At 38.9% G+C, this 26,396-nt stretch overlaps 1 protein-coding gene across 3 annotated transcripts in view; it reads right to left on the reverse strand.

The window, feature by feature from the left end:
- The window catches only part of TENM2 (teneurin transmembrane protein 2), a 541,337-nt gene that overhangs the window by 154,918 nt on the left and 360,023 nt on the right, over window positions 1-26,396 (reverse strand). For all 3 annotated transcript variants that reach the window (XM_075164115.1, XM_075164114.1, XM_075164113.1), the window contains one exon: window positions 16,144-16,382. In XM_075164115.1, coding sequence (XP_075020216.1) covers window positions 16,144-16,382 — 239 coding nt within the window. The remainder of the gene's footprint in view (window positions 1-16,143; window positions 16,383-26,396) is intronic.

The following is a 26,396-nucleotide window of genomic DNA, read 5'->3' on the forward strand; positions in this document are numbered from 1 at the left end:
TATCTGGGTCATCTAGAAAATGTCCAGGCCGTCAAGAACTAAAATGCCCATAAGGAAATACAATCTGGGGGGAAGGAAAGGGAAAGAAAAAAAGTTATAATTAAAAGAAATCTATCAACCCTAACTTCAACCACAGAGGCAAGTGCTATGAGGTGGTACATGGAATTCCTTTTGTAGACCTGGGACTTAGTTTATTGCAGTTCAAGTTGAAAAAGCCGGTTATCAATTTTCTAGCTAGATTTACTAAGAGGATAGTAGAATTTAGCCCCATCTGTTAGTCCTTGGCTAGGACAGTAGTGCTATTTGTTTTCCTAGCATGGCATCCCAGCCCATTTCTGACTTGCAAGCTCATACAACAGATTGATGGTGCCAGAGAGACACTGTGAGGTGGTGCCTGCACCACTGCCAAGGGCAGGGAAGAAATGGATGGTCAAATCCAGATGATCTTACATTAAGAGTGGGGGAAGTGAAAGATCTGCACTGTGCCCCCCGTCGCCCCCCTCCCCCCATGCTCGCAGGACATCGCATCTAACCTTCAGCCAGCGAAACAGAAAGAAAACTTTGCTTTAAAGCTTTAGAGGTGCCTAAGAATACTTTCAACTTGAGTTTTGCCCAACCATGGGCTGGTTTTAAATCCATACTGTCAAAATGAGAGTTAGAGGGATTTTCCCCAACTTCATAACTGGGACAAATTGCTTTGTCCTAAATGGCTTTTGCCTAAAGACTTTCTCTAATGCCCTCTTTCACAAAAACGTACACAGGGAACGGCAGTTTTCTGCAGATCCAGCTGATCTGTAAATCTGTTGGGAGAGTCTAGATTTAGGGTTTAGTAAACCTTATGTATGCTATACTAAAACTTGTACAAAACATTGCACTGAAGCTACAGCCAACCCTGTAGGAACGATGGGTCTAACTCACATTTCTCATTATAAAAGAGTACAATTTTAAAATTAGTTATCAGTAAGTGTTGGTGGCCAATACGTACTAGATTACTCCAAAATATTAAACACTTAGAGATACTGTGAATTTCACTAAAGAAAATAAAAGTATTTCCAGTTGCTGCCTCAGCTATTTTTGTAAACTTCTCCCCTGCTGCAGAAAAGCCTACACAAACTGTGATTAATTTTCCCATTCCTAACTTGAGTTACATGTGCATTTCCACAAACTTCAGAAAGGTATACGTGGAATATTTTCAAGGATAGGCTTAGAGTAAAATTCTGACAAATACATAAAATAAGCAAGCTAAAAAATAGGGGAAATATTGTCATAATTTCTGTCAATTTATAGTAATATTAGTTATTTTTAGTACAGCACAAAAGATTATCTACATATGACTTACGTGCATCTAGTAACACACAACAAAAAACAGGTGAAAAAAATCAGTAAAATATATATATAGAAATCAGTTCAATGTGTAGATATCTATACACATAAACACAAACAATAAGCAAACTAGGGACATGTATAATATAATTCTGTCTACTACAAATTTGGCCTTTTCATAATCTGCAGCCCAAACTCTATTATAAGCTTGCCATTTCAATCCAGACCTTTGACTTCCAAGAAAAGGCTTTAGGGAAGAACTCTGTTTATATTTAGGAAAAGCTTTAAAAGGTAAAACTATCATAGAGTAATATTATCTTTATCTTACCAGACTAGTCAGAGAGTGCAAACTGAAATGGCATTTTATACTAAGCAATAATGTCTCAATTTGTAAATGGCATGCAGGTCATCTGTATTACCAAAAACCAGGGATAACGATTGCAGGATTTCCAGTTCCTGAGTTGACAAAGGGGATATTTTCACGAAGGTGACAGACAGGGGTTTCAAAGGCCTCCCCCAGTCCACAGCTGGCACTGATAAGTAGCGTGACTTACTAAAGACCGAACACACGTTGCATAGTGCACATGCATGTTGACGTAAATCGTATTTAACAAAAGGTATCCCAGCAAAAGAGGGTAGGAAGAAGTCCCATAGCCCTAGAGACACTTCAGGTGAGGAGAAGGGCTTTTGTATTTTCCTTCAGCCAAGAAAGGACATGATTGTGTTTAAATTTCTAGCCAAGGGAAGCAAAGATTCACTGTTGTCTTCAATACAATTGAAGACATGCCTTCACCTTTACCTGTAAGTACCCGCATGCCTCACCATTATGATGGAGACTAGCTGAACAGTGACTGCTTAAAAGAATCAACTTACTTTGAAAGCCTGTCTCCTGCCCTCTGATCAAATCAATAAATCTTTCATCTGAAGATTTTAATGAGCAACCTTACCGAGCAAAGTAAAAGACTGAAGTACTGTCACCTCCAAAAGCCCGTATCTTACCCTTGGTATTTGAGGCCTGTTTTGCCTTGTGAGAAATACAAAAGTCTTTTGTCTCTGAAAACAGAAAGATTTGGGGTCACTCAGTAAAACTGAGTAAGAAAACTTGCAAATTTTGGCTAAAAGCATCCACACAGAAACTTACTGGTGATCCGCTGTCTTCAGTAACTTACCCATAGTATCAAACCCCTGAGTACTGAACTTAGGAAACTGCTTTGTACAAATATAAAAAAATATATACGATTCCAGAGTCATGACTACACTAAAGAAAAAGCAAGGTATGCAAATACATGCAACCGTTACCTCTCTCGCAAACTGCTCTGGGACTGTCAGAGTATACAAGTTGTAGCATGCAGCAGAAGCTGTAAATGGAGAGCGTTTAAAACAGAATCTGCTGAAAGTATGTAAAGGATAGCTGGCAGCTGAAAAAAAATGAATCTGCATGTTAAGAGAACTAGAATTCCTAAGCTTTGGGCTCTGAGCTTTGGTTCGGACCTTTCTATTAGGAAAAGCTACGACCTGTGCTCAGGACAAGGCTCCCTACTCAAAAGGTAAAAAATGGGATGGATTTTATGAAGTCAGTGCAAGGCCCTGGGAAATGGCTGAGCGCAGACCGGTCACAGGCACAGGGCAAAGGCATCCGCCCTGGGAACGGACAGTCCAAGGTCCAGGCCATCGAGCTGCCAGTGCTGTGGGCAGGATTTGTAGCACGACCCACAACCTGCAGTGCTCTCTCTTCCGTGGCTCTGGGGCCCTTGAAGAAGTGCCAGGAGGAGCCCAGGGCCTGCACGGGCTGTTCCAGCAGGCTACGCTGCCGGTGACCCCAGCCAGCCAGCCCTGCTGCGTCAGGGTGCTCAGCGCTGCTCCCCTGAACCGCCCCTCCCTCAGACTCGGGCTGAAACGCAGGTGGGGATGCGGATAGCTTTGAAACTGGTGTCCAGGAATTCCAAACCCGTGAATTCCATACTAACTCTCTGTTCCTCAAATTATGGGAACCACAGTCAAAACTGTACATTTTCAAACGCACACACAGTCGAAGCAAAGAAAATTCCCTCTCTTTCAATTTACCTGTTGTGTATCTAGTATTGCAGCAGTTTCAAATCAATGTTAAGCAAATTGCACTGTGTTTAAAAGCCTTTTTCTGTTCTAGCTGTTTACAGCTTTCTACTGGTAAATATGGGAGAAAAGATGAGTGATTTAAAAAGTCAAACAACATATTAAAACAATACTTCATAGCACAGTGAAATAGAGTTAAGCGGACCATTTTCACAGTGATTTTTATAGAAAGAACATGCATAGATTTTTGACAGGAAAAAAAAATATCTAAAGATGAAGACAACTGCGTGTATTAGATGTTGTTAAACCTTTATATGTCCTAAAGCAAAAGATAAAACTCATTCTGTCAGAGATCTATACAAAATCTAAAAGAAGAGATGAAAATCACAGCTTTTCAACCTCAGTAATTCCCCTTTACAAATATTCCAAGATGAGATTGAGTGAAACCCTTCACCAAACTACATCCTGAAAACCAATACTATTTCCAGTCTCTGTTAATATGAGTGGGTGGCACTGATCAAACAACAGAAAACCAATCAAGTAGCAAGATGCATCTTGCTGTTTTCTTGAATGTCTATAAATTCACTGCTTTCAGTAACAGTACGGCACTTCCTTAGCCGCAGGCCTAATTGGCGGCACTTGCCCGTGACTGCTTAGGCAATTGCAATGACCCAGGTTGTGCAAGCAAATAATGAGTCCCTGAATTGACTAAGGATTGTCAGGATGGCAGAAGAAAAAATTGGCTGAGGGAGTACATCAGCAGCTCTATGTGCATCCTCAGGTGGTGCTCACGGAGAATGTATATTTTAATTTGTAGCCCATTTGCTGCAAAAGGATAGAAGTTTAAGATATGCCATGGAGTACAATATGGCAATCCAAGCAAAGAAACGGAAAACAACTTTTCTGTATTTCTGAGAACAAATAGCTGTCTCTACCATCACATCATTGTTTTACTATTACCAGCTAATACAACAGCAGACAGAAAGTGCAGCTGCGGTCCACAGAATATTTGGCATTTCTGGCCCAAGCATAATCCCTCATGTAATGAAAAACCTATTTCTATTTCTGCATCCTCGCTACTCTTCATACTGAAGAGGCTTGCGTCTGTCTCCCATTTATTGAAGCTTATTCTTCATCTAGACAGCCAGGTCTGGTTTGTATTAGAAATTAGGTTTTAAATCACTATTTTTCTATTATTTATTTTAGGATTTTCAGGAAGCCTCCAGAGATGCAGAAAAATTCTTCTTGTGAAAAAGACCCTAATACTCTTAATGAACCAAGCCCCAAATCCCTGACCCATGTTAAAGAACTTTAATGGTTTTAAGGTTCAAAATAAATTCTGGCTATAAAGACAATAACGTTATTTTAAGAGTTAAAATGACATAAAAATGTCAAAAAAAAAAAGACTAATCAGATCCCTGAGCTTTTCTTAATAAGCAGGCTCCATTATGGGCTCTTCCTTTCTCTTTTCTCGTGTGGTTGGAGTTTTGCATTTCAGTGATTAATGGACTCTCAAGATGTAGAAGGGGTTATATATGAAGAAAGAAACAACAGGTGAAATGAACTTTTGGCTCAATAAATCTTATGGGCCTAAATTGCATCTCCTTTCTCTTTGTGCTCTCTGCTGCCTTGTGGCCAGTTTTAATACAATTCTCTATTTTTAGGTCCCCGCTCTGCACCACATTCTTATAAACATGCACAGTTCTCTCCTTGGAAAAGACCTTATATGATATAGGCATAATAACCCATTACTGCGAGGTAAATGCGACTACCAAGTTGCATTGCCTTTCTCTGGTAACTGTTAGTACGCCCGCTGTGAAATTGTTTAACTTCTGTTTCACTTTAAAGTATTTTGCATTTACCACAGACCAGCAGAGATGTCGCAAGTTCACACCCACCCTTATATTACCTTGGGATACTTGCTATGTATTCCTGACACTTTTCCAGCATCTATTAATTTTCTCAGCATATCAAGCACTGTTTTCCTCTCTTCTAAAGACTTTTAATAACTGAACAGAGAAATCCTCTAGTAACAGTACATTCTTACAACAGAAGAATCTCCTTTCTTCTGCAAAAGAAAACATTACCCTGGCAACTCCAATTCAGTGGAGACCAATTCCAACTATCAGGAGCAAAACCTGAGTTTGCTGATAAACCACATGCCTTGGATCAAACTAGCTCCCCTAGAATTACACAGGGGTTTCATGGTTTCCATATTTAGGAGGCACAGCTGTAGCACAAAGTTCCTGATTTAAAATCGAAAATTTGTAATTTTGTTCTTCTGGCTACACAGAATTATTTCAGCTACATTGTCAAACCTTTTGATAGTAGAAGGTTGGCTTTGCACTTCTGTTGGTACAATTGCGCTAAAGTTGGTTTATGTGGCCAAATGAGGATAATGAGAACCAGCGGTTCATGCCTTGCCTCCTGCTGAAGTAGAGATGGAAAGGGCCTTGCGATAATCTCCTGCCTTCCTCGTAATTCTTCAGCCTCTCATGACTACATTAGTTACATGCAGTCATCTGCACCTCCCAGAAAGTAGGAAGTCTCTTGCAAGAGGAATGAATAAATTGAAAGGAGAAGATGCAAATATACAAAATATAAAACATAACTGCAAAAATAGTGCAGTACACTCAGATCTAAACAAAACAACTGTTAACACACAGGTACAGGCAGCATTTACGCAATAGACTGACGGATCTTTCAGAGTCTTGTCTAACCCAGGTCAATTCTGCGAGGCAAATAAAGTGCCGCAGAAACAGGGTTCCCCTTCCCCTTCCCCAGTCCAGCAAACGGGGAACCTATTCCGCCACACTGGCATTAGCATGTGAAAGTGTCTTCTGTTCTGTGGCTTTCCTCAGAAAGTATTTAGTAAGAAAAATGTTGGAAGAAATCAGCTGATCAACCAACCAGCAAATTTAAAAAAGCTTAAAATTAAATTAACTCCAGCACTGTTATGTATTATGTATACTACCTTTTAAAAATTAAACACGACACAGGGGGATAAATCTGGACATCCCAGAGAAGAAAACAAACTAAACCCAGAGCATGTTTAAAGTTCTGTAAGATCAACATAAGAGAACAAAATTCCTTTTCCATTCAGGAACTATATTAATACAAATGCTTGTCTTTTCTAGTAATTATTTAGTAATAGCTAAGATAAAGACATTAATAGTATCTAATAACCACACAGTGGGGCTCAATAGTGATTCTCTCATTATCAAATCTGCTCAACATACAAGTCAAAACATGATTTTTCTAACCAACTACATTCTTCATTTTGGCATTGTAATTCAAGCTTCTGATGTCAGAAAAAATTATGAGAAATGAAGTAGGACAGAATTCCCTGAATGTTAAGAAAGTATACATGCATCAGTCCAAAAAAGGAGCCTCTCCTTCCTACACCCCTTACTCTCTTAAATAAAATAGGCTTTGGCTCACCTATACCCATCACGGTCAAATTCTGCTGTGGAAAGCAAACATTCACTCATACTGGCTGAAAGGACTACGTGAGTTTAGCACTCATCGTTGAGGCAAAGATGCCTCAAATCACTAGAAATGGCAGTAACTCCTTGCAGTGGTACAAACTGGGGACTGACTGGCTGGGGAGCAGCTCTATGGGAAAAGCCCTGGGGTCCCAGTGGACAGAGAGCCAACCATGAGCCAGCAACATGTCCCGGCAGCAGAGAAGGCCAGCAGTACCCTGGGCTGTCGGAACAGAAGCACGGCCAGGAGACTGGGGGACATGATGACGCCCATCTGCATTGCACTCATCAGTCTGCTTCTAGGATAACTGCATCCAGTTTTGGGCCCCCAAAGACATCAATAAACAGGAGCAAGTCCAGGGGCGGCCACCAGGATGATCGGGGACTGGAGCACTTGCCCTGGGAGGAGGGCTGAGGGAGCTGGGTTTGTCTACCCTGGGGAAGAGATGGCTACGGGGGCTTAAAAGCAGCCTGCCGATACCTACAGGTCATCAGGAAGGTAGAGCCAGGCTTTCACACTGGTATATGGTAAGAGCATGAGAAACAAAAGGTATACATTGAAACAGGGCTCAACCTGGATATAAGGAAATACTTTTTCCCCATGAGGACAGTCAAGCAGTGGAACAGGTTGCCCAATCTCTGTCCTTGGAGGTCTTCAAGACCAGACTGGACTTCAGAGATGACCCAGGTTTGAGCAGAAGATTGGACTAGAGACCTCCAGAGGTCCCTTCTAACCTGAATTATCCTATAACCTTGTAAACCTAAATCTGGAGTGCAAAATTTGCCCCAGGGATCAGATAAGTTGTCATGGAAGATGCTATTTTTCCTGATTATAACTACAAGGCTATCATACAAAGAATTAATACCAAGGCACAACATAACGTGAATATGGCGTGCTAGGTATTCAAACTCACTGACCTTGGCAAGTCAATGACTTTATTACTGGACATATAGAATATATAAGATGGCTGGGATTTTTGTATCCGAGTAGTGAAGTGAGCAGGTAGCTCAAACTATGATGCAGCAAGACGACATAGAATTAAAGCCTGAATAAGCAAAAGCTGAAATGAACGCAAAAACTGTTTCTTAAACAGTTTTTTAAATTACTGAAAGGAAGTAATTTCACCACATTATATTATATAGTGAGTAAAGCCTTCTGTCATTTCATAGTGATGTGTCATTTCTCTTCCCACTGTTCAACTTCTTTTGCTCCATAATTTCTGTAGTCTGTTGTCCTGTCTTATTATTTTCACGTGAATTTAATTCCTAGTTTTATATTTTCTCTTCCTGCAAGTTCCTTGAATATTCCTTGAATATTCTCTTGTCTCTTTAGTATACTTAAGTATTTTTTTATTTGTGTTTTTTTCATGGCTTTCATAGTAGTGTTGTAGGAGCTGCATCAGCCACACTTAAAAAATCCATGTCACATCCTTCAATCTGCTATTACCCCATTGAGCAATAGTTATATTACTAAAGGCAAACATGTACTTTTACACTTAAATGAATAAAATCTGTAAGCGCGCTAAGTGGAAAACACAATGAGTTAACAAAGAAGCACAGCAACAAATAATCAATATAAATGAATCCATAAATGATCAACTGGTGATCTCAATATAAATAGCTGCTAACAGAGCAATGTTTCCCTAGGGAGAAATGAGACATTTTACACTGATATTGAACATTGACTTTTCAGAGAGAATGACCACAGGTTTATTTGATAGGTATCTCTGACTTGGCATTATATTAGCAAAATTTAATCTTCAATATCCCTTATGCTCACCCTTTCCCTGAAAAATGGTCTCATCTCAGTATGTTGGGATAGGTTATAAAGCATGTCTCACTGAAGTATCTCAAAGCTTTTTCATCATTTTTCCCCCTGACTTCCTGCAAGACGTGTTTTGCATCTACTTACCTCTGCTGTCTCTTTGCCCTGACAAGGCTTCATACCTGTGATTCTGGGATTAAATCCTAGACTACTAAAAAAATTCATAATATTCAGTATTTGCACTGATGAAAGTGAGAATAGGCTCTCTTCCACAGTCATTATGAAACCCAGGGTATTTTCTAGTTTGTGCCTGGCAGGACAACGACAGTGCATGTGAAGCACAGCATGTGCTTCACAACTGGGGGGGCGGGGAGCAAGCGTCTCTGAGGAAGCCATTCTTGCAGCTTTGAGTAGAAAAAGCCGAAACCTGTACTGTATAAATAATAATTGTACTACTAAACCACTAATTTTAAACACAATCTCTCTAAAATTTCCAGGTTAGCCATTGCTATCCTATTACATCACATTGCTCATTTTTGTGATACTAACCTCTGCCACCCCACGTTTTGAGTAGTGCAGCACCAGCTAGTATAGCTGGCATCAGCTGGGCAGTTACAGTACTTCACTCGAGTTCACAGCAATTTATTTGAACAGCTTCTGGAGCACTACCAGCACATGTGAAAAATGTTTTCTCAGACCCATCCTAGCTTGCGTTGTGCAATATGCATTAAAAAACAGACAAAAATGTGCCCCCCAAAACACAACCCCAATAACACACAAAAGAAAACATCCCCTTGGTCTCCTGTTTCTTGCCAAGGTTTCACAGTGTGTTTGTTCGACCTGGAAGCTAAGCAGAAAGGGTTTTCAATTTCAAGTGCTAAGCACGTGATAGCACTTTGTGAGTTATGGAAACATTAGTCTCACTCTAGTCTCAAGTGCTGAGGTTTACTGTATGAAAATCCTCAACAAAGACAAAGAGAATGGAACAGGCTGATAAGACTGCCCCTTCTCACTGAAAGGTAGCTACCTCCATTATCTCCGAGATCTCTGCTAGGCAAAACAATAGGTACCTTGCCTTTTCGCGGAGCAAATCTGTAGATCAAGCTTTTATTTGTGACTCAGGAAAAGCGCAGGCAAACTATACCCAAGCAATTTCACATAAAAATCCTCCTGTTCTTTGAGGCATTATGCACATACAGCAGCTGGAGCATTTTGTCTCTAGGAAAATTGTCTCCTTCACCTAATCTCTCACACCTTTGGAGTGTGAAATAGGACGCTTGCTAGGCTAGAAAGCCACTTCTAAAGCTCCTGGAGCCAGGCTCCACGATTCCCAGCATAGTTTTCTTATGGAATGGGGCCAGATGCTTTTCCCTGAAAGGCTCAAAGCCTCTCTTCTCAGAGGCAGCATCAGACAAGCTTACCGAGCTACTGCTACGCTTTCCTCTCTCAGATTGACTGGTATCAGTCAATAAGAATCACTGAATGTGTGACATTTAGAATATGACAGGCATATTCTAAAATTTAATTATTGTCCCTTAACTGACACCTATTTTCAATGCAAATTTAAGGACAGAACCTTCTGTCATCAGCTAATCTTGCAAGATGCAGAGCTCCCTCGGTTTACATTGATTTCAAGTGAATCTGATAGCAGTGATTGGCAGCCAAATGACCTCTGCCTCTCAGAGGTTCCATCTTTGCATGATTTTCCCTTTTTTCAGTCTCGGTTTCTACAATGTCTAGCATATTTGATTTCAGTGAAGTCTGGACAAGACAAAGTCAGTGGTTTTCTGTCTCTACAAGTAAAAAACAACAAATGCAACGTAAGAAATCAAATGAAATGTAGGTCGCCATTCGTCAAAAACAACTCAGAGAGAAAAATCAATCGATACATAAGATAGCCACTTGAGCAAACTGTTTTGATGAATCCTGATCTGTGGAATCAGAGTCAAAAGGACAATTGGACTTATGAGTGGAAGAAATTACAAATATGAATGAACAAGAAACTTCACACAAGCACTTACATTAGCAAATATATGACTCATTTGTGGGAAGAAAATAAGTCAAGTTGCTATCAACACCTGAAGAATACCATTTTATGCGAACTGTGGTATGTACACATATTTGATGCAGAGTAAAGATGAGACTTCTACTTCCAAGTCTGAAACCCCATAAATTTTATTCTCTGACTGTCGCAGAAACAAATGAATACTTTTGTGGGTATACAAGAGGAATAACCAAATAAATTAACCATTTATTTGCCTATATGTCTTTTATCCTTAAAACACCTACTATGATGCTTTCTAATAGCAAGAAATTTACCAGAATATTTGTTCTGTGCACAGCTATTTTTCAGGCTCTAAATCAGAATATTTGTTCTGTGCACAGCTATTTTTCAGGCTCTAAACCAGAATATTTGTTCTGTGCACAGCTATTTTTCAGGCTCTAAACCAGAATATTTGTTCTGTGCACAGCTATTTTTCAGGCTCTAATTTTAAATATATATAGGGAATAAAAAAAAAAAAAAAAAAGACATTTTCATTTGCTTAATTAACTGCCAGACCCTTTGGCAATTCAGCCCTTTCTATAGCACAGAAGTGAACATATTATTTTAAGTTCATGCAGAAAACTGAAATTTATCTTAAATCTCACGTGTCTTTAGGGCCAAATAACACTGAAGGATAAATGAGTAATAACATTTTCATGTACAACATATGCACTAAAGATGTAGTGCATGCATGCTATTCTCGTAATTTTTCTGTTGTTTTCCTTTTATTTTTCCTGTATCTTCTTGCACATGACAGGAGTAGATAAAATAGCATCAATGCTCCAAAAGTTATCAGTATGAGTCTCAAGATACTGTTTTCAAGTGGAGCATCTTTAAACCCATTGTAGCTTTTAATTTCCACAGGAAATAACAGTTGGTTTTTTTTTTTTTCCCAAAGGAAAGTCTAAATACTTTAAATTATCACATTTTTAATGTACTGGCATGTTGATGGTCAGATGTTCTTTGATGCTCAAAGTTAGATTGGCAGAAATCAAAGCAGTGTAGGGACTTACAAAAATGTGGTATTTATGTTTGGCAGCAATTACTTTGTGAAAAACACAAGGTGACTCTCTTTTTCCTCTCCTTCTTTCTTCTTTTTTATATTTCTTCCCCTCCAAGTTTGGCATGAATCTAAAGAGCTAAAAACTAATTTAACATGACAAATGCTTTCATCACTCCCTTAACCTCTGAAGTGAACACTCTGACAAAGACAATATGTGTAGTATATGCTTTCCTTTTGACACTTTATAAATTACTTTCTTGTAACTGGGTTTTACGACCAGTCCAATATCTTCAGGATTGTCCTAATCTGAATAGCTGGTTCTACATTCTTCATATGTCACCCCAAGATAATAGCAATAACTCCTGGGCTTTGTGAAATGACATATGTCTCAGACAGGATGGTAGGACAATTTTATTTACATACTGCATGCTGGAATTTACCAAAACGTTGCGCAATACTACCAACTTATACTCTGCATTTCATTTACCTCTGTCTACTGAAGAAACAGGGAGAAGTGATAAACCTGGCTTTAAATAAGCAGACAACATTTTGCATTCCATGTAAGGAAAAAGTTAACTGAAGTGATTTTTTCCTATTCTCTGCTCTTAAAAATAGTTTAACACTCAGCCACAGAAACATCTTAAAATGCTCTTTTTCATGGAAACGATGTGAAAATTTTTTGCCTCTGTCTATTCCTTTACCAAAAAAACCCCGAAGTTGCTTGATTTATTTTCAACCTGGTGAATCTGATGTGTGTCAAAGTTTCTGCAGAAACTCCGTCAGGGTAAAGGACTTCAGGTATAGAACAGCATGTCTAAGATGGCAAACTGTACACATACAAAACCAAGCATATTTTGCACATACACATGCCGTATCACAGTAGACCAGTGCCACGCAGACCTGCAGGAATTTCTCCCAGACAACAGTCAGGATAAGTTTCGAAGGAAGATTTAGGAAAACTCAGATAATGATGGTACTGACTGGCCTATAAAGGAAGAATCTATCTAAATTGCCAAACTTCGATGGCATGTAAACCATCAATCTACATGTATCTTAAAAAAAAAAAAAAAACCCAAAGTTTCCTTCTAACAAAACATATTGTCATTATTTTGACAAATGTTTAACTGCTTAAAATCTCAAAAGTATCTTTATTTAACATCAATTATGTAGTGTGGCAAAAAGCTCCAAAGGTTGTTATGGACTATGAATTTATTTTTAATGCTTTAAACATACTGCCTTTCCATTTCATTAATTGTACTTTTGTTTGTGTGTTATCGGAAAGGCAATAGGAAAGCCTAAATAATTTTTAAAGTATTTATTCTTTTCTATCTGTTATGATACTTTTTTTGCTTGTCCCTTTAAATCACCCCTCATTAGAAATTTTTTCATGCCACCCATAATCTTTGGCAGTCCTCTGAAAGTCCCGTGTTTAAACATGTAGACAGCATGTTTTCAATGATCTATCCGTATTGATTCCCCCATCTCTTTTATTATAGAACAATTCATTTAGAATACCTGAAGACTATGAGAACTTCAAAGTATTCTTTCAGTATCATTTACCTCATATTTGCCAGCATTGCCTTTTTCATTTAGTCCTGCAATAGTCTTGATTAGCATTGATATGATCATCTTCACACAGCCTAGATATATTGACAAACCTAAGTAGCAGAACCATTTGCTGCAAATTTTGATGACTTTTTCCATAACTATTACCTTTAGCTAATGTAACCCCAGTGATATAACCTCCTTTGTGGACACATACGGCAGAAAAACATTATCAGCACCTTTAAAGCCTCTCCTATGCTTGAGGTTCTGACAGCAAAATTCATCAAGAGGAGTTACTGCAATATGGAGTATTGCCCTTCCTCCTGCGCGTCCTGGGGGAATGTAACATCTTTCTTCATCCCCAGACTGCCAGCTCTCCTGGTAGATTAACAGCTCTCACTTTCCCACTGTCTCAAAAATTAGGAGAGTGGGGATTTTGGTCTGATCTGAACATTATTCTGGTCACCTGTTTTGAAAACAGAAAAGCATTTTTCCTCCTGTCAGAGCAAGACAGAGTTATTTTGTCTTCCCAGCAGTTCAGGGATTAGTAGGTCAGGAGCTCCAAAAGAGCTGCCGAAGAGCGGAACCGCTGGTACTTTGCATTGCTGCTCTTTCCCCAAGAGAGAGGATGTTTAGTTTTCCCAGGAGTCAAGTTCTGCGCATACCCAGGAGAAGGTAACCCTCCAGGAGAAGGTAACCCTCCAGAGAACTGCAGAACAAGGAAAGGTTCTTAAGGCTTTTTTTTAAATAAGGAGATGATTTAGCACCTTAAGTACCAAGCACCTTAAGTCATGCTATTGGAGGACAGCAAGTCCCAGCAATTTGATGGGTGGGTTAGCTTATAGCTGATGGTCTTACGCCTGCTCTTTGTCATGTTCAATGACTCATACTAGTTTTTGCTGAGAGTGAGGGAATTAAATTAATGAATGGCCTAACTAAAGCACATCCCATCTACCTTTCTGTTGTTCTCATGCACCTAAGGCAATGCAACTTCTTTTTTGTTTTCTTTTCTTTTCTCTCTTTTCCATCATTTTAAATTATGATCACAGTGGAACCATCAAATTTATTCACAGGATTAATTGCAGCTATTTTCTGGTTTTGACAGCTACTCTTCAATATACTTATTCTTTACTGTGTATGGCATGAAGTTTGTCAGGTAACTTCTCATTATTTAATCCTTGAGCCAACACCCTCTTCCTAAAACCTGCTTTCTTGTGTTCGCTAGCCAACTCTTTTGTGCTCATCATTCTTTAGTTAGGAAAGAAGACCTCAAAAACTTCTGTCAAAATAGATCACTTATGTCATTACTTGAAATGATAGATCAGTCATCAATTATTAAGAGTCAATGCATTGCCTTATATTCTCTCTTGTCTTAGACACTATATGAAAGTGTATAAAGCAATAACCATGGTGCAAAGCTTTGCTTTAGATTACAGTAACCTAAATACCAAGGAAAAACACATTTCATAATCCATCACTTCAAAGTTATGCACATGATTAAAATATTCAACTTGCAGTATATCATTTCCCATGTGCATAATCACTCAAACGGAGAGCTGTTGTATGATAACTGTCAAGTTCAATAAATCATGTGCTTTCCAATCTTTTTATTTATATATCAAACTAAGCCTGTTATTCTTCTGAGGTGTTCTATAGAAGAAATACAGAAAGATGGTTAGCTCTGTAGTATTGAGTATGCTGGGATGCAGGCCTGGCCTAAAGAGACAGCAGCAATAAAGTAGCTAGTCAGCTCTCTCTTACTACTGTATATAGTAATAACATATGGAAGTTCATTAGTATGAAAAATGGGGTTTCCTTAGAAAACAGTGTCTATCCTGTTGAGTCAGATTATATGGGATCCAAAATAAAAAAATAAAAAATCATTCTCTTCAAATGGAGAGAATAGGGAGAAACTTCAGTACATCTTTACAGGTCTTTTGAGCACTATATATGAGAATAGTTTCAAGAGAAGAACTAAAAACTCACACAGAATAGGTCTGGGAAGCATTAACAGAAAATATTGACAAGCTACCATAATTTTGCCATTTACTCAGAGAAGCTATAGGGTTTATGCAGCATATCGTTGTCATCAATGTACTGTCGAAGGCACTGTAAAAGGTACAAAATACACAGCTAGTTTGTGTAGACACTTAGAAAAACCTCCAAAACAACAGACAACGTGGGGGATACCGGGGTGGGGGGGGAATCAGAAATGAATTAAATTAAGAAAGACAAAATAATAGAAGCATGTTAAAAAAATCTTGAAAGACCACAGAAAGAATTAGGACATGGTATGGTCAGTATTAATATATTAAACACGGGAAATAAGCACAACGTTTAGAGTTTCCTTTCTGTATTTGTGCTTACAAAATCCTAAGGATGTGTGGAATATGGAAAATAACAGCACACAAAATGGCAGTATCTAACTAGTTCGATCTAACACCACCAGGAACTTAGGCACACAGAGAGATATAGACTGAGACTTATTAATCAAAACAATTTTGTGTTTTTTATCTAAAGGCAGCATGTGATGGTAATATTTGAATTCAAATGCCAGTAGCTTCTATTACTTATATGGATTCACCACCTATCACAATTTTTTCCAAATATTTTTAAAACGTGTGGTAGTACATAAAAAATCATTATATCACCCTCTGTTTGGACCATCTATGAGAGATGCATATCCGACACCTAAAGTTAACACTGCACATTGAGAATCCTGAATCGATTTCTTACTTCCACTGCTCTTATGACAGTGAACAGGACTTGAACATTTTATTTCTCCTCATTAATCAGTATAAGGAATAATAATTTTCTTTGCTCACTAAGAACACAAATTTGTGAAACAGATTGACCATCCTTTTATCTGCTGAATTTTCATTTGCTGACATAGCCATGTGATTTGACAGAGGAAACACAGCCTTACCTATGAAATATGCTAGCAGGATGGCAAGCAGGACTGCAGCAGCAATCGCAGATAAAGCAGCACATTTCCAGCTACAATACTTGGAGGGTTTTTTCAGCTTGAACGCATTCCTGGAGAATGTATTTCTAGGTAACAGTCTGGGAGGTGGAGTATAAACTGTTCCTGAGGTCAACGGGTAACCAGGGGAAGAACTACTGAACAGCGGAGTAGTTCCAGAAGATGTCTTAAACAAGAAATGCCTGAAAAACATAAAATGGAACATAGTTGAAAATGGCCAGTCCTGTAGTTAAGAAAGAACATCTCCTACTCCTGTTCCCGTCCAGCTGCCATAATGTGATAAATTCAACTAAAAAGAAAAAGATTTTGTATGAAGAAATAAGGAGATGAAAATTCTCATAGTCTTTTTGCTACCAGAACTTAACAACTGTCACTAAAACAGTGTCAGGATATCTGCTTAATCCTTTCTGTAATTAGATACAACTTGACCAGATACTAGCTAAAACACCAGCACGACCGATGAAGTGTCTTTGAGTAGCAGTTGGAATTGCACCTGTAAGAAGTGCGAGCAGCCTAGTAACAAAGCTCATATTCAGAAGGGACATCACTATCAATTCCTTCTGGCCTCTGTTTGATTAGGACAAAGCAACTAATTGCACTACAAAATACCTGTAACATTTATTAGTATAACAGAACACTTTACGAGAAAAAGTCCTTTCTGAGTTTACAAGTTTACACAATTTCCCTGTGGAATCCACCACTCAACAAATATTCTAAGACAAAAAAATTATGAGTCTCATTAACACTCTTGGCAAAAGCTGCCAGCAAAAAATCATTAAGAACATCTTGAGCAAAAACCATAGTCCTGTAAGAAAAGACCTTGCCGGAATTAGAATTAACCGTTTTTTTTTTTTAATGGTAAACAGGTTTGGTTGGAACAACTAAGACAATCACCAAAAGCACATGACTCAGCAGAAAAAACAGATGACTTCAACTGCCCATACATCTGTTAAGAAGAAAATAAGGGAAAAATATACTACTTAACAATCTCAGAAAATGCTGCCAATACATTCCAGATAGAGGAAATGGAGAAAGCAGACCAGAAGACTGGCTTCTCTAGATTGACTTCTCGGTCAGGAAGAACTGACCACAGGCATGTTCCCAGTAAATGATAAAAAGAGAAGCACAGAATAAAGGCAGTGGTCTTCAAGAAGGCCACATGTTTTGAGACAAAAGAGCTTTGAAGATCCGTTCCATACCCTGCCCCTCCACAGCTCTGAAAAACACCTGCTTCTTGGAATCAATGAGAATGAAGATACTCAGTAATCTCCAAAATCCAAACCATAGCCTAAAATAACCCAAGTCTTAGTTCAAATGTAAAAACGTTTAACATTTTTATTCAGATCAGAATCCGGATGTCACTCTGAAATCACCTGTTAGAACTTTAAAATCCATTTCAGTCTCTGTTTATTACAACAATGATTTGGAAGTTTGAAACTAAAATGTGTTTCCTAAGTACGTTTTCCGACCCGCCATCGTGCACGTACATGCTTCCAAGCACAGAGTTTACTGTATACTTATTATACAGAATAACCAAAGTGATTTTAAAGAGTATTAAAGCATTTGTTTTGAAATGAAACCCAGAGCATAATAAATTGCATAGCATTTGCATACAGGTAGAAGACAGTAAAAGGAAGGCGGGCTAGGTTTCCCAGTTTTATGACTAAACATTCACATTTGAAGACAGTCTCTGAAAATATGGCCTTTTTTTTAATGCAGTCATTAATAAACTCTATTAATGAACATGAAAAATCACTTAGTTTGACACGGCCTTTGCCTTTTTTTTTTAAACCCCCAAAACATCCCTTACAACAGTGATCAAAATGCAGTTTGTTTCGGAAAATATTTCAGTCACCTAAGATCAGGGTAGTATTCACTGTCACAACTTTTTCTTTGTGCTTTGGAGACACCGCAGAAAAAACTTCAGACACGCAAGTGCACAATCAGAAGTGGCTTTCAAAGCCTAACTACCTCAAGCAGATTAATTCTGTGTTTTGGGGTGTTTTTTTTTTTTACCCACAGTATTTGTAAATCAAAGAAAGAAGCAGAATAAAAAGGGAATATTCTAACCAGTTACTTAATAGAAACATTCTGTCATTTTTTTCAAATAAAGTTGCCCTTCTTTTTTCCTTATCAGTGAGGCTCATTAGAATTGCTTCTTTTCTGCACGTTGTACATGATCTATGAGAAAACACAGTAAAGGCAAATGCTAAAAGGGTTTCCCCCCCAAAATTACCAAGTCTTTTCAAGTAAAAACCACACCTTCCAGTTTCAAGAAAGCAAGAAATAATGAAAGTCTGATTTCATGGACACTTCATTTTCAATGTTTCTTTACTTTGCAACAATTCAATTAAAATAACTGTTGGGAAAATGATGTTAGCAGGCTGGTTGTGTTACGCTAGATCCATTGACACTTCTATTCCTTTTGTCTGGTTAAAACCTGATTAACACTTGTTAGCAGAAGCAGTTTTAGTCCTTTCTGCTTGCTCTCCGGTGTTGGGAACCCAATACCACTTCCATGATGGGAACTAGGGATTGAAGCGACATGGAGCATGAGGAAGGAAGGACAGAAGGAAGGGAGATCTGGTGAGACGAAGGCAGGTAGGGAGGCTCATCTCTCTCATTCAGGCTAACGCTGCACCTGCCTCAGTCCAGGACCCCCTTCTCCTCCTAAATCCTCACGGCATGAGCGGCCCTTGCAGGTTTGGACCTAAGGGTCCAAACAAACAGTTCTTACGGTTCTTTCCTTTTTCCTGCCCAAAAGTAGGTCTCACAGAATCAAACTGGAAATTGCAGTCCTCGGCACTGTCTTTATCTGAAATGTCAAGGTTTTTAAACCCGGGAATTTTGTGTCCTCTTTAGCTGAGAAGGCAGCTACAGTACCAACAGAAATTTTAATATAAAGCATTGTTAAAGTAAGCTCAGATATATAATGAAACTCTGCTCCCATTAAAATTGAATTAACGAATATCTAGATATGTTTTAATAGAACATGTCAATCACATACTGTTTCATGTGAGAAGAAAAAAAAGTAGAAGAAAAAAATAGTTCCACTGTGATCCACTTTGTGATACATAAAATACATAAAGAAAACCAAAACACTTATCCATGCAAACATGATCTCTATTATTTTGTTAAAACTGATCAGAACTTGATAGAAGCAAAAAAGGCCGATTGAAATGGATACATGGAACGGTGTCATTCTCAAAGCAAAAAAGAAAAAATATCATTGGATAAAGTCTGAATTTTGTCACGCCTGTGAGCCCTACCCATGTATTTTGAAAGCTGAAAGTTTACTCTCTCCATATGAGGATTTCTGACAAAGTGGCCGCCATTAGAAGACAGCACACCACCTTAAAGTACAGAAATTCTGCCTTTGAAAGTTTTAAAAACATATTTAACTGAAGTTATGTTAAATATCCACCAAGCCATTTTGGAAAATTGGCACCGCATTCAGAAGCTGGAGACTGGATTAGCAGAAAAACCGTACGTTACAGTAAAGCGCACCAGAAAGACTGAGAACATAATGGACAAAATACTTGGACCCCCAGAGTTTTAAGTCTAGATTCAGCTACTAATGGAAATAAATTGACTCGTCTCAACTCTATCTCTAAACCCAATGATCTATAGCTATATTTTTATGTGGGATTTGACATGCTCTGGTACAACCAATTGTCTGTGGGCCCAAGCTGCACAGAGAGAACATGAGCATTTATCAACATTAATTACAGTCTCACAGTGGTAAAACTGGGAGGTATTGTACAATGACTGCTTATGAAAAGAAATGATTTTATTTGTACCCATTCACTTAATTTCAAATACATTCCATATTAGAATTAAAAAATCTGTATATTCTCTCTCTTACCTGTTCACCTATCAAACACTATTAAGAAAAACACATTTTCTACCTCACAATTAACATTAATAATCTGATTTAGATTGGGACTAAATCTCTATTTTAAAAACATGGGAGTAAATTTGCTAAGTCTCAGCCCAATTTCCATGCATCATGATGACATTCCTATAGTGGAAAACTACAAAATATGATTGTCAGTATACAAACATTCAGTAATTTAAGCGTCCATGACAGTATGGAAGGAGCTTGCACGCTGCTCACAGAAAATAAGTTAACCCTGTAGCTCGCTCAGTGCTCTCCCCTACCGCGCCACCCCCTTTGTTTTAAGCAGCGCATGCTGCTGATGTGCTGGATCACAGACGGGGACCTCATCCCTGCCGCCAGGAGAAAGGTGACATCTGTGAAAGCTGAGCTTGCATGGGGACATTTGTCCACAGTTCTGTGGACTAATGGTAAATGGCAAAAGCTATATTTTGCTTTCTTCATTAATTCAGAGCTCTATAGAATTTATTTTCCCACAGGTCAAAAGGACCTCTGGTGTTCAGGGAATAGTGGTCTGACAGAGACTGTATTAACTTTCTTATTCTTTGAGAGAACAATCTTTTTTTCCCCTCCTTTCTGGCCAGATTGTCATGGCAGCACACTGCAAGAATCAGTTGAGGAAAAAAAAAAATCGGTTTTTGCAATGAAAAACTGTAATAGAAAGGAAGAACAAGATACTTTCTAACATAAATTGCTTCTTTCCCTCCTCATACTATCCTAAGCTTATTCTGTATGAAAAAAGAAATACAGAGAGCTGTAATGCTTAAATTGTCTTTTTTTCATAGATTTTTTCATAGGTTTTTAATAGTAATTAATAAATAGCAAAGATTCATACCAAGAGAATAGTAACAGCTCAATTTAGTGGTTCTAGGACTTAAAAATATCTTCAAGCTGTGGTAAAATCACATCTGTCTATAATTTTATTGGACATTTATTCTTAGCAGAAAAAACCAATGAAATAAAGAACGTAACATGCTGGCTCTCATTGGGGACTAAGTCCTCCAAAAAAGTAGCTATGAGTCATTTTATGTCAGTGGAAGCCTCGAAGCGGCTGCCAAATTCAGACAGTGAAGTTTTATGGCAGTTTTCTAACTTCCATACAAAAAGAAACCAAGACTGAAGAAAACGACAAGCTGTTCTTATGCCTTTTATGCTAAAACGAACTCTAAGTGTTAGACTGGCGCAAGCTTTGGTTACCTCTGTAAGGGCCTCTCAGTCTCTCCCCAAATGAGATTTAATTGCATGTCCTTGCTCTCAGGTTCTTGAAGAGCAACACAGGATTATCAGCCAGGTTCACACAGCTGAGGGCTCTCTGATGTGGTAAAATTGCACAGAAGTTTCTACCCTTTTTAGTGTCTAGAACACAGGGACTTAGGTATTCCCCAAATGCACTAAAGTTAGCAATAAAGGTTGAAAATGTTATCTATATGTGTTTAAATTGTACAGTTACAGGAAATTGTCTCAATCACGTCAAATCTACAGACTAAACTCAGTAAGATAGATTTTTCAGTGGAAAGCTATTTAAAATACACACTTACATAAATGAAGGGGCCACTTTACACAAGTGTGCCTAAGGGCACGCTCACACCCAAACGCCTGTTGCAAACAGAGGACAGCCTCACGACAACACACTGGTTCGGTGTTTTTCAGCCTGCTGCAGATAATCAATTTGTAACAAACTGTGCATGGTGCAGGAACTAAGGACACTCTATTAGGCACGGAAACCACAATTCAGGATGAACACACCAATACCAATGGGACACTTCTATCCACTGTAACGTCACCCCGAACCTTGCAGCAGCCACCCAGCTTCCAGCGCAGCTCTAATACCAGCTTGCAGCTCTTGAAAGGTTCATGATTCCTTAAAGGCGGGGTTCTTCACATCCCCAGGCAAAGGCTTCTAAAAAATGCAGTGTGTTAAGCAGAGTGTCACGGATGTTGCCTTAAGTACCAGACTAGCTTGTCACTGCCACCTCCACAGTCTTAACAAAGACACAGTTGGACACACAAAGCCCAGTAATTGAAAGCTGCCTGACAGGAAAGTAGGATGTTGTACAAAAAGGCAGGTGCCAGCCTTCGGGCCTCCTGATCTGTCATATTATTAAACAAAAACAAATAGGCGATGTTCACGAAGTCGCAATTGAAAAGAGAGTAGGTAAAAAAAGGCAAACCATCAGTATTGTACCGCAGCTGCAGCATTAGCTCTGTATCGGATACCTTTTTACAGGACAACCTGCATTTGGTCTGGAAGACGTTAATTGAGATACTGTTGGATAAGCCTTTACAAGCTTCTCTCTCTCTCCAATCCCCACGGTAAGCTGCCCCCTCCAGCACCCTCCCAGGGCTCTCGCTGCCTGGGTCCCAGGCCTGGCTCTGGTACGTCCCAAGGGCACAACCTTAGCTCCGGCTGCTCCGAAAGCCGCTGAGTTGTGACAAAGAGCTGCGAGAGTCTGTAGAAAGGCAAGGTGAAAAATAGAGAGAGTCTGTAGAAAGGCAAGGAGAGAGGAAGGATTGCTGAGACGGGGATCATTGATAGCTCAAGAATTTGAGAGGGAGAACACCAATCTGAAAGAGGAAAAGCCGGGAAGGCTGGCAAGGATGCATTGGGTCGAGTGGCTGGTGTTGATGGAGCTGGTGGCACACGACAGCTCAGCGTCCCCAGGGAGCTACAGGAGCCACCTCCTACCTTCCTGACTGGTGCCTGTGTGGCCAAAAAAGATTCTGGGTGCCCTGCAACAGGTGGTGACACGCTCGCTCCGCCTGCCAGCTTAAACCCTAGTTAGCTTTTGTGTGAGTCAGCCAGTAAATAATTGCTTTACCCTTTAAATTTATGCATATCCTTCTTGCACTGTTGTTTATTCTCCAGGGATGCAGCAATGAAACTGCTAGGTAACAGCTAGTAAAAACTAACAGGAATAGCTACAGACATAAACACAAAAAATGAGTTACTCTGCATATGTACTTACATTAAATGGGAGCAGGATCAATAATGCAGATATAGGAAGATTTAGGCAGCTCTGAATCAGCTCAAACTATAGAACCTTTCCCTTCTGAAGTGGAAAAACTTGTGTCTTTTCTGCTGGAAAGTTCTGAGTAGTGTGTTGCATAGTGCAGTCAAAGTGATGAAATCCAATAATGCCTACATTTGTTCTTCCGGTAGTGATGATAATGACAACGGTATTTTGCATTTCAATAGGTCTGTTCATTTTTAGCTTTCTACATCAATTAATGAACATCATTTCATAACACTTCTATTTTAAAAGGCATACATGTAAGCTTTCCACTATCTCTTAATTCAGCTGCTCACTTAACAAGAAAAAAAAAAGTACTAGCAACAGTGCTATTTCAAGTCTATAAATAATAGGCTATAAATAACAGAACAGAATAATAGAATAGAATAATAAACTCAAATCTCTAAAATAATTTTGTTATCAGTCTACATGTAAACTTAAAAAATAGAAACCTAAATCACATCATTTGAGATTAGATTTTTTTTAAAATAAAAAGTGACACCCTAAACGTACCTGCCTCTTCCTGTACAGTCACTCACGCTGCCTGTTCACTCTGCACAAGCCAAAACATAAAAATGCAAACCAACAAGATTGTGAAAACATGCAATTATCTGCAATCTTGAAAAACTTCTTTAAGCTTATATGTATGTGACTGGGAGTACACCTAGACTGATTTTCTGAACCATCATTAGATATCCTGCTTTTGTAGTGTTTTCCTTCACCCTTTTTTCTCTCCTATCAGAGTCTACATTTGTTATGAAAACAATACCACCGTAGCTTGCTAAAAATGACCTTTCTACAATGTTTTTGGAATTTCTCCAAGTATACATGGCCCAAATGTGTGTGAAGTCCTTTGGGAATGCTTTTGACTGTGCTTTACTTGATTCTTTAAAATGCTTTTGATCTTTAGATAGGTCCAGAATCTGTCTATGCAGATCCCTTTTATTTGGAAAGTCCATACAACCTTCCCGCAACCTTCCCATGCAGGAACAAGAGAATGAAGGAGTCAGTTCTTGCCCAGCCCTCAAACTCAGAGGACTAAACTGCTGTAGCATATGTGCCTGTAGCCTTATAGTTTAAGTAAGTAGTAAGAGAAAGCCCCATAAGATAAAGCAAAATTAGAGTGAGGAGTTATTTCACTGTTCCAAGTAGTTGTTTGTTATGCCAAATATATCCTAGAAATTTGCATTAACAAAAGGAAAAGAAATTTCGTTTCACTATTCTGCTCCAGAACATTTTGCATCATGTATAAAGATATCAAAATATTGAGACATTATTCAAAATAGGCAGACAATTGTGGAGAGCGGCTGTAACTTGGAACTTCTACACATTGAGAAACTTCAAGTTTACAAGATGAGTCTGCAGCTCATCTTGACACCCTAATATGGTACAGCATCTGAATTCAATATTAACAACATTTCAAATATTTTATTTCTTTCTTTTAAAAAAAACAGAAAAACCTCAGCACTAAATCCCGCTGTTCAGGTACTCTATTCTCGGCTTTTTTGCCACGACTGCTCTAGCCGATGCATAGCCACTGTGTACCGCATTCACTCCTTCGCTGCCTGGAAGGCTGCGGCTACAAAAATGCTGAGCTCAGATGTTTCCCTGCTATGATGCCCCATGATTTTGAGTTCAGGCACTGCATTGGTACAGACTGAATGCAGCTCACGTTGTTACTCCATCCATTGATCTCCCATTTCTGTCCTAGCTCTCTCTCCTCAGGTTCACCCAGAGTGACTGTGTTGGAATCGGACTGGCAAAGAAAGAAATATAGCTTGAACCCCAGGAGCACGCAAATATTTTGAAGAGCAACATGGTGTTTTTTTTTTTTTAAGGCTAAATCTCAGATTGCTCAATCTTTAAACTAAACTTTGCTTAAATGACCCCGTATTTGGACCACCGCTCTTATACTACAGCCCACAAGATCTTCTAAGGAAGCAGATTTCGTAATCACCAGAAGAGCCACCATCATCCTTTCTCCTGAAATAGAGGAGAAACATTAGTATGTTACATTCTTGATTGAATCCTAGTAACAGATCCTTGTGAGCAAGCTCAAAGAAATTATAGACATACATACAAAATTATCTTTACAACTAAAAGATTTGGACTGAAAATATTTCAAAGTATGAGACTAATTATGAGACTAAAGAATAAGACTAAATTCTATTTAATTTTGCCTTTTTTTCTCCTGGTTTAAGTATTATTAATTGTAACGGTACCAACTAAATTAATATCAAGATAAAGTACCAGAACAGGCATTAGTACATTAGGCAACCGCAGTCAAACATCCATCCATGAAAGCTCTTCTGTTATCCTCACTTGTGAGTCATTCTGGTTTTGACCGGCGCTGCAGATGGCCCTGTGTGAGGTTCCCGTACCAGAGAGGACTCTCACAGTGCAGGGAGTGATGTAACCCTTCCTTGCAAAGCCGTACTTTTCTCCCTGTGCCTCAAACCATTTCAAGTTTAAAGCAGAGCACTGCCTCTCTAGCTGTCTGGAAGTAATGAGACCCACACTGGGATGTTCAAAGGTAGTATTTCCATCATTCATCCTCTTCCAAAGCAATGATTAAAGCAGCAATAAAGGAACACCTCTTAACTGGAAAACGTAGAAACCAGCACTTTGGAAAGGAGGAGGAGGAGATGGTTTGAAACAGACTGCAAGAGGACAATAAAAGTTAAAGAGCATTAAACAGCAGCTCTGAGCCTAAAGGTAAAGCAGCTAAGTACTGCAGAAATGAACCATAAAAATATCACCATAAAAATGCTACGGCGATACATTACTACATCCTTAGTTAAAGATATTTCAACCCTTCCATTACAGACCCTTATTTCAAAGAAAACAGAACAATTACATAGCCAGCCTGGGGGCCTGTTGCAGCCATAAAGCAGCAGCAGACTAGGGAAGATACAGTCCGTATTTGTTTGCCTTGAACCAGAAACAAGCACACTAAAATCAAGCACACACCATTGGAAGTGTTCAAGGCCAGGCTGGACGGGGCTCTGAGCAACCTGATCTAATGAAAGATGTCCCTGCCCACGGCAGGGGGGTTGGACAAGGTGTCTTTAAAGGTCCCTTCCAACCCAAACCATTCTCTGATTCTATGATTCTAAAAAAGCGTAATTAGCAACTCCATATAAGCATTTTGCAATCTTGCAACTCCACTAAAAGCAATACAGCTAAGCATAATTATGTAAAAATACAGAACCACAAAGGGCACATAGAGACTTGGGGTACAGTTGCCTGAAGAGGGTACATGAAAACATGCGCAAGCAGTAAAAGCT

The sequence above is a fragment of the Calonectris borealis genome, chromosome 15 (assembly GCF_964195595.1).
Source record: "Calonectris borealis chromosome 15, bCalBor7.hap1.2, whole genome shotgun sequence".
In the NCBI taxonomy this organism is placed as follows: domain Eukaryota; kingdom Metazoa; phylum Chordata; class Aves; order Procellariiformes; family Procellariidae; genus Calonectris; species Calonectris borealis.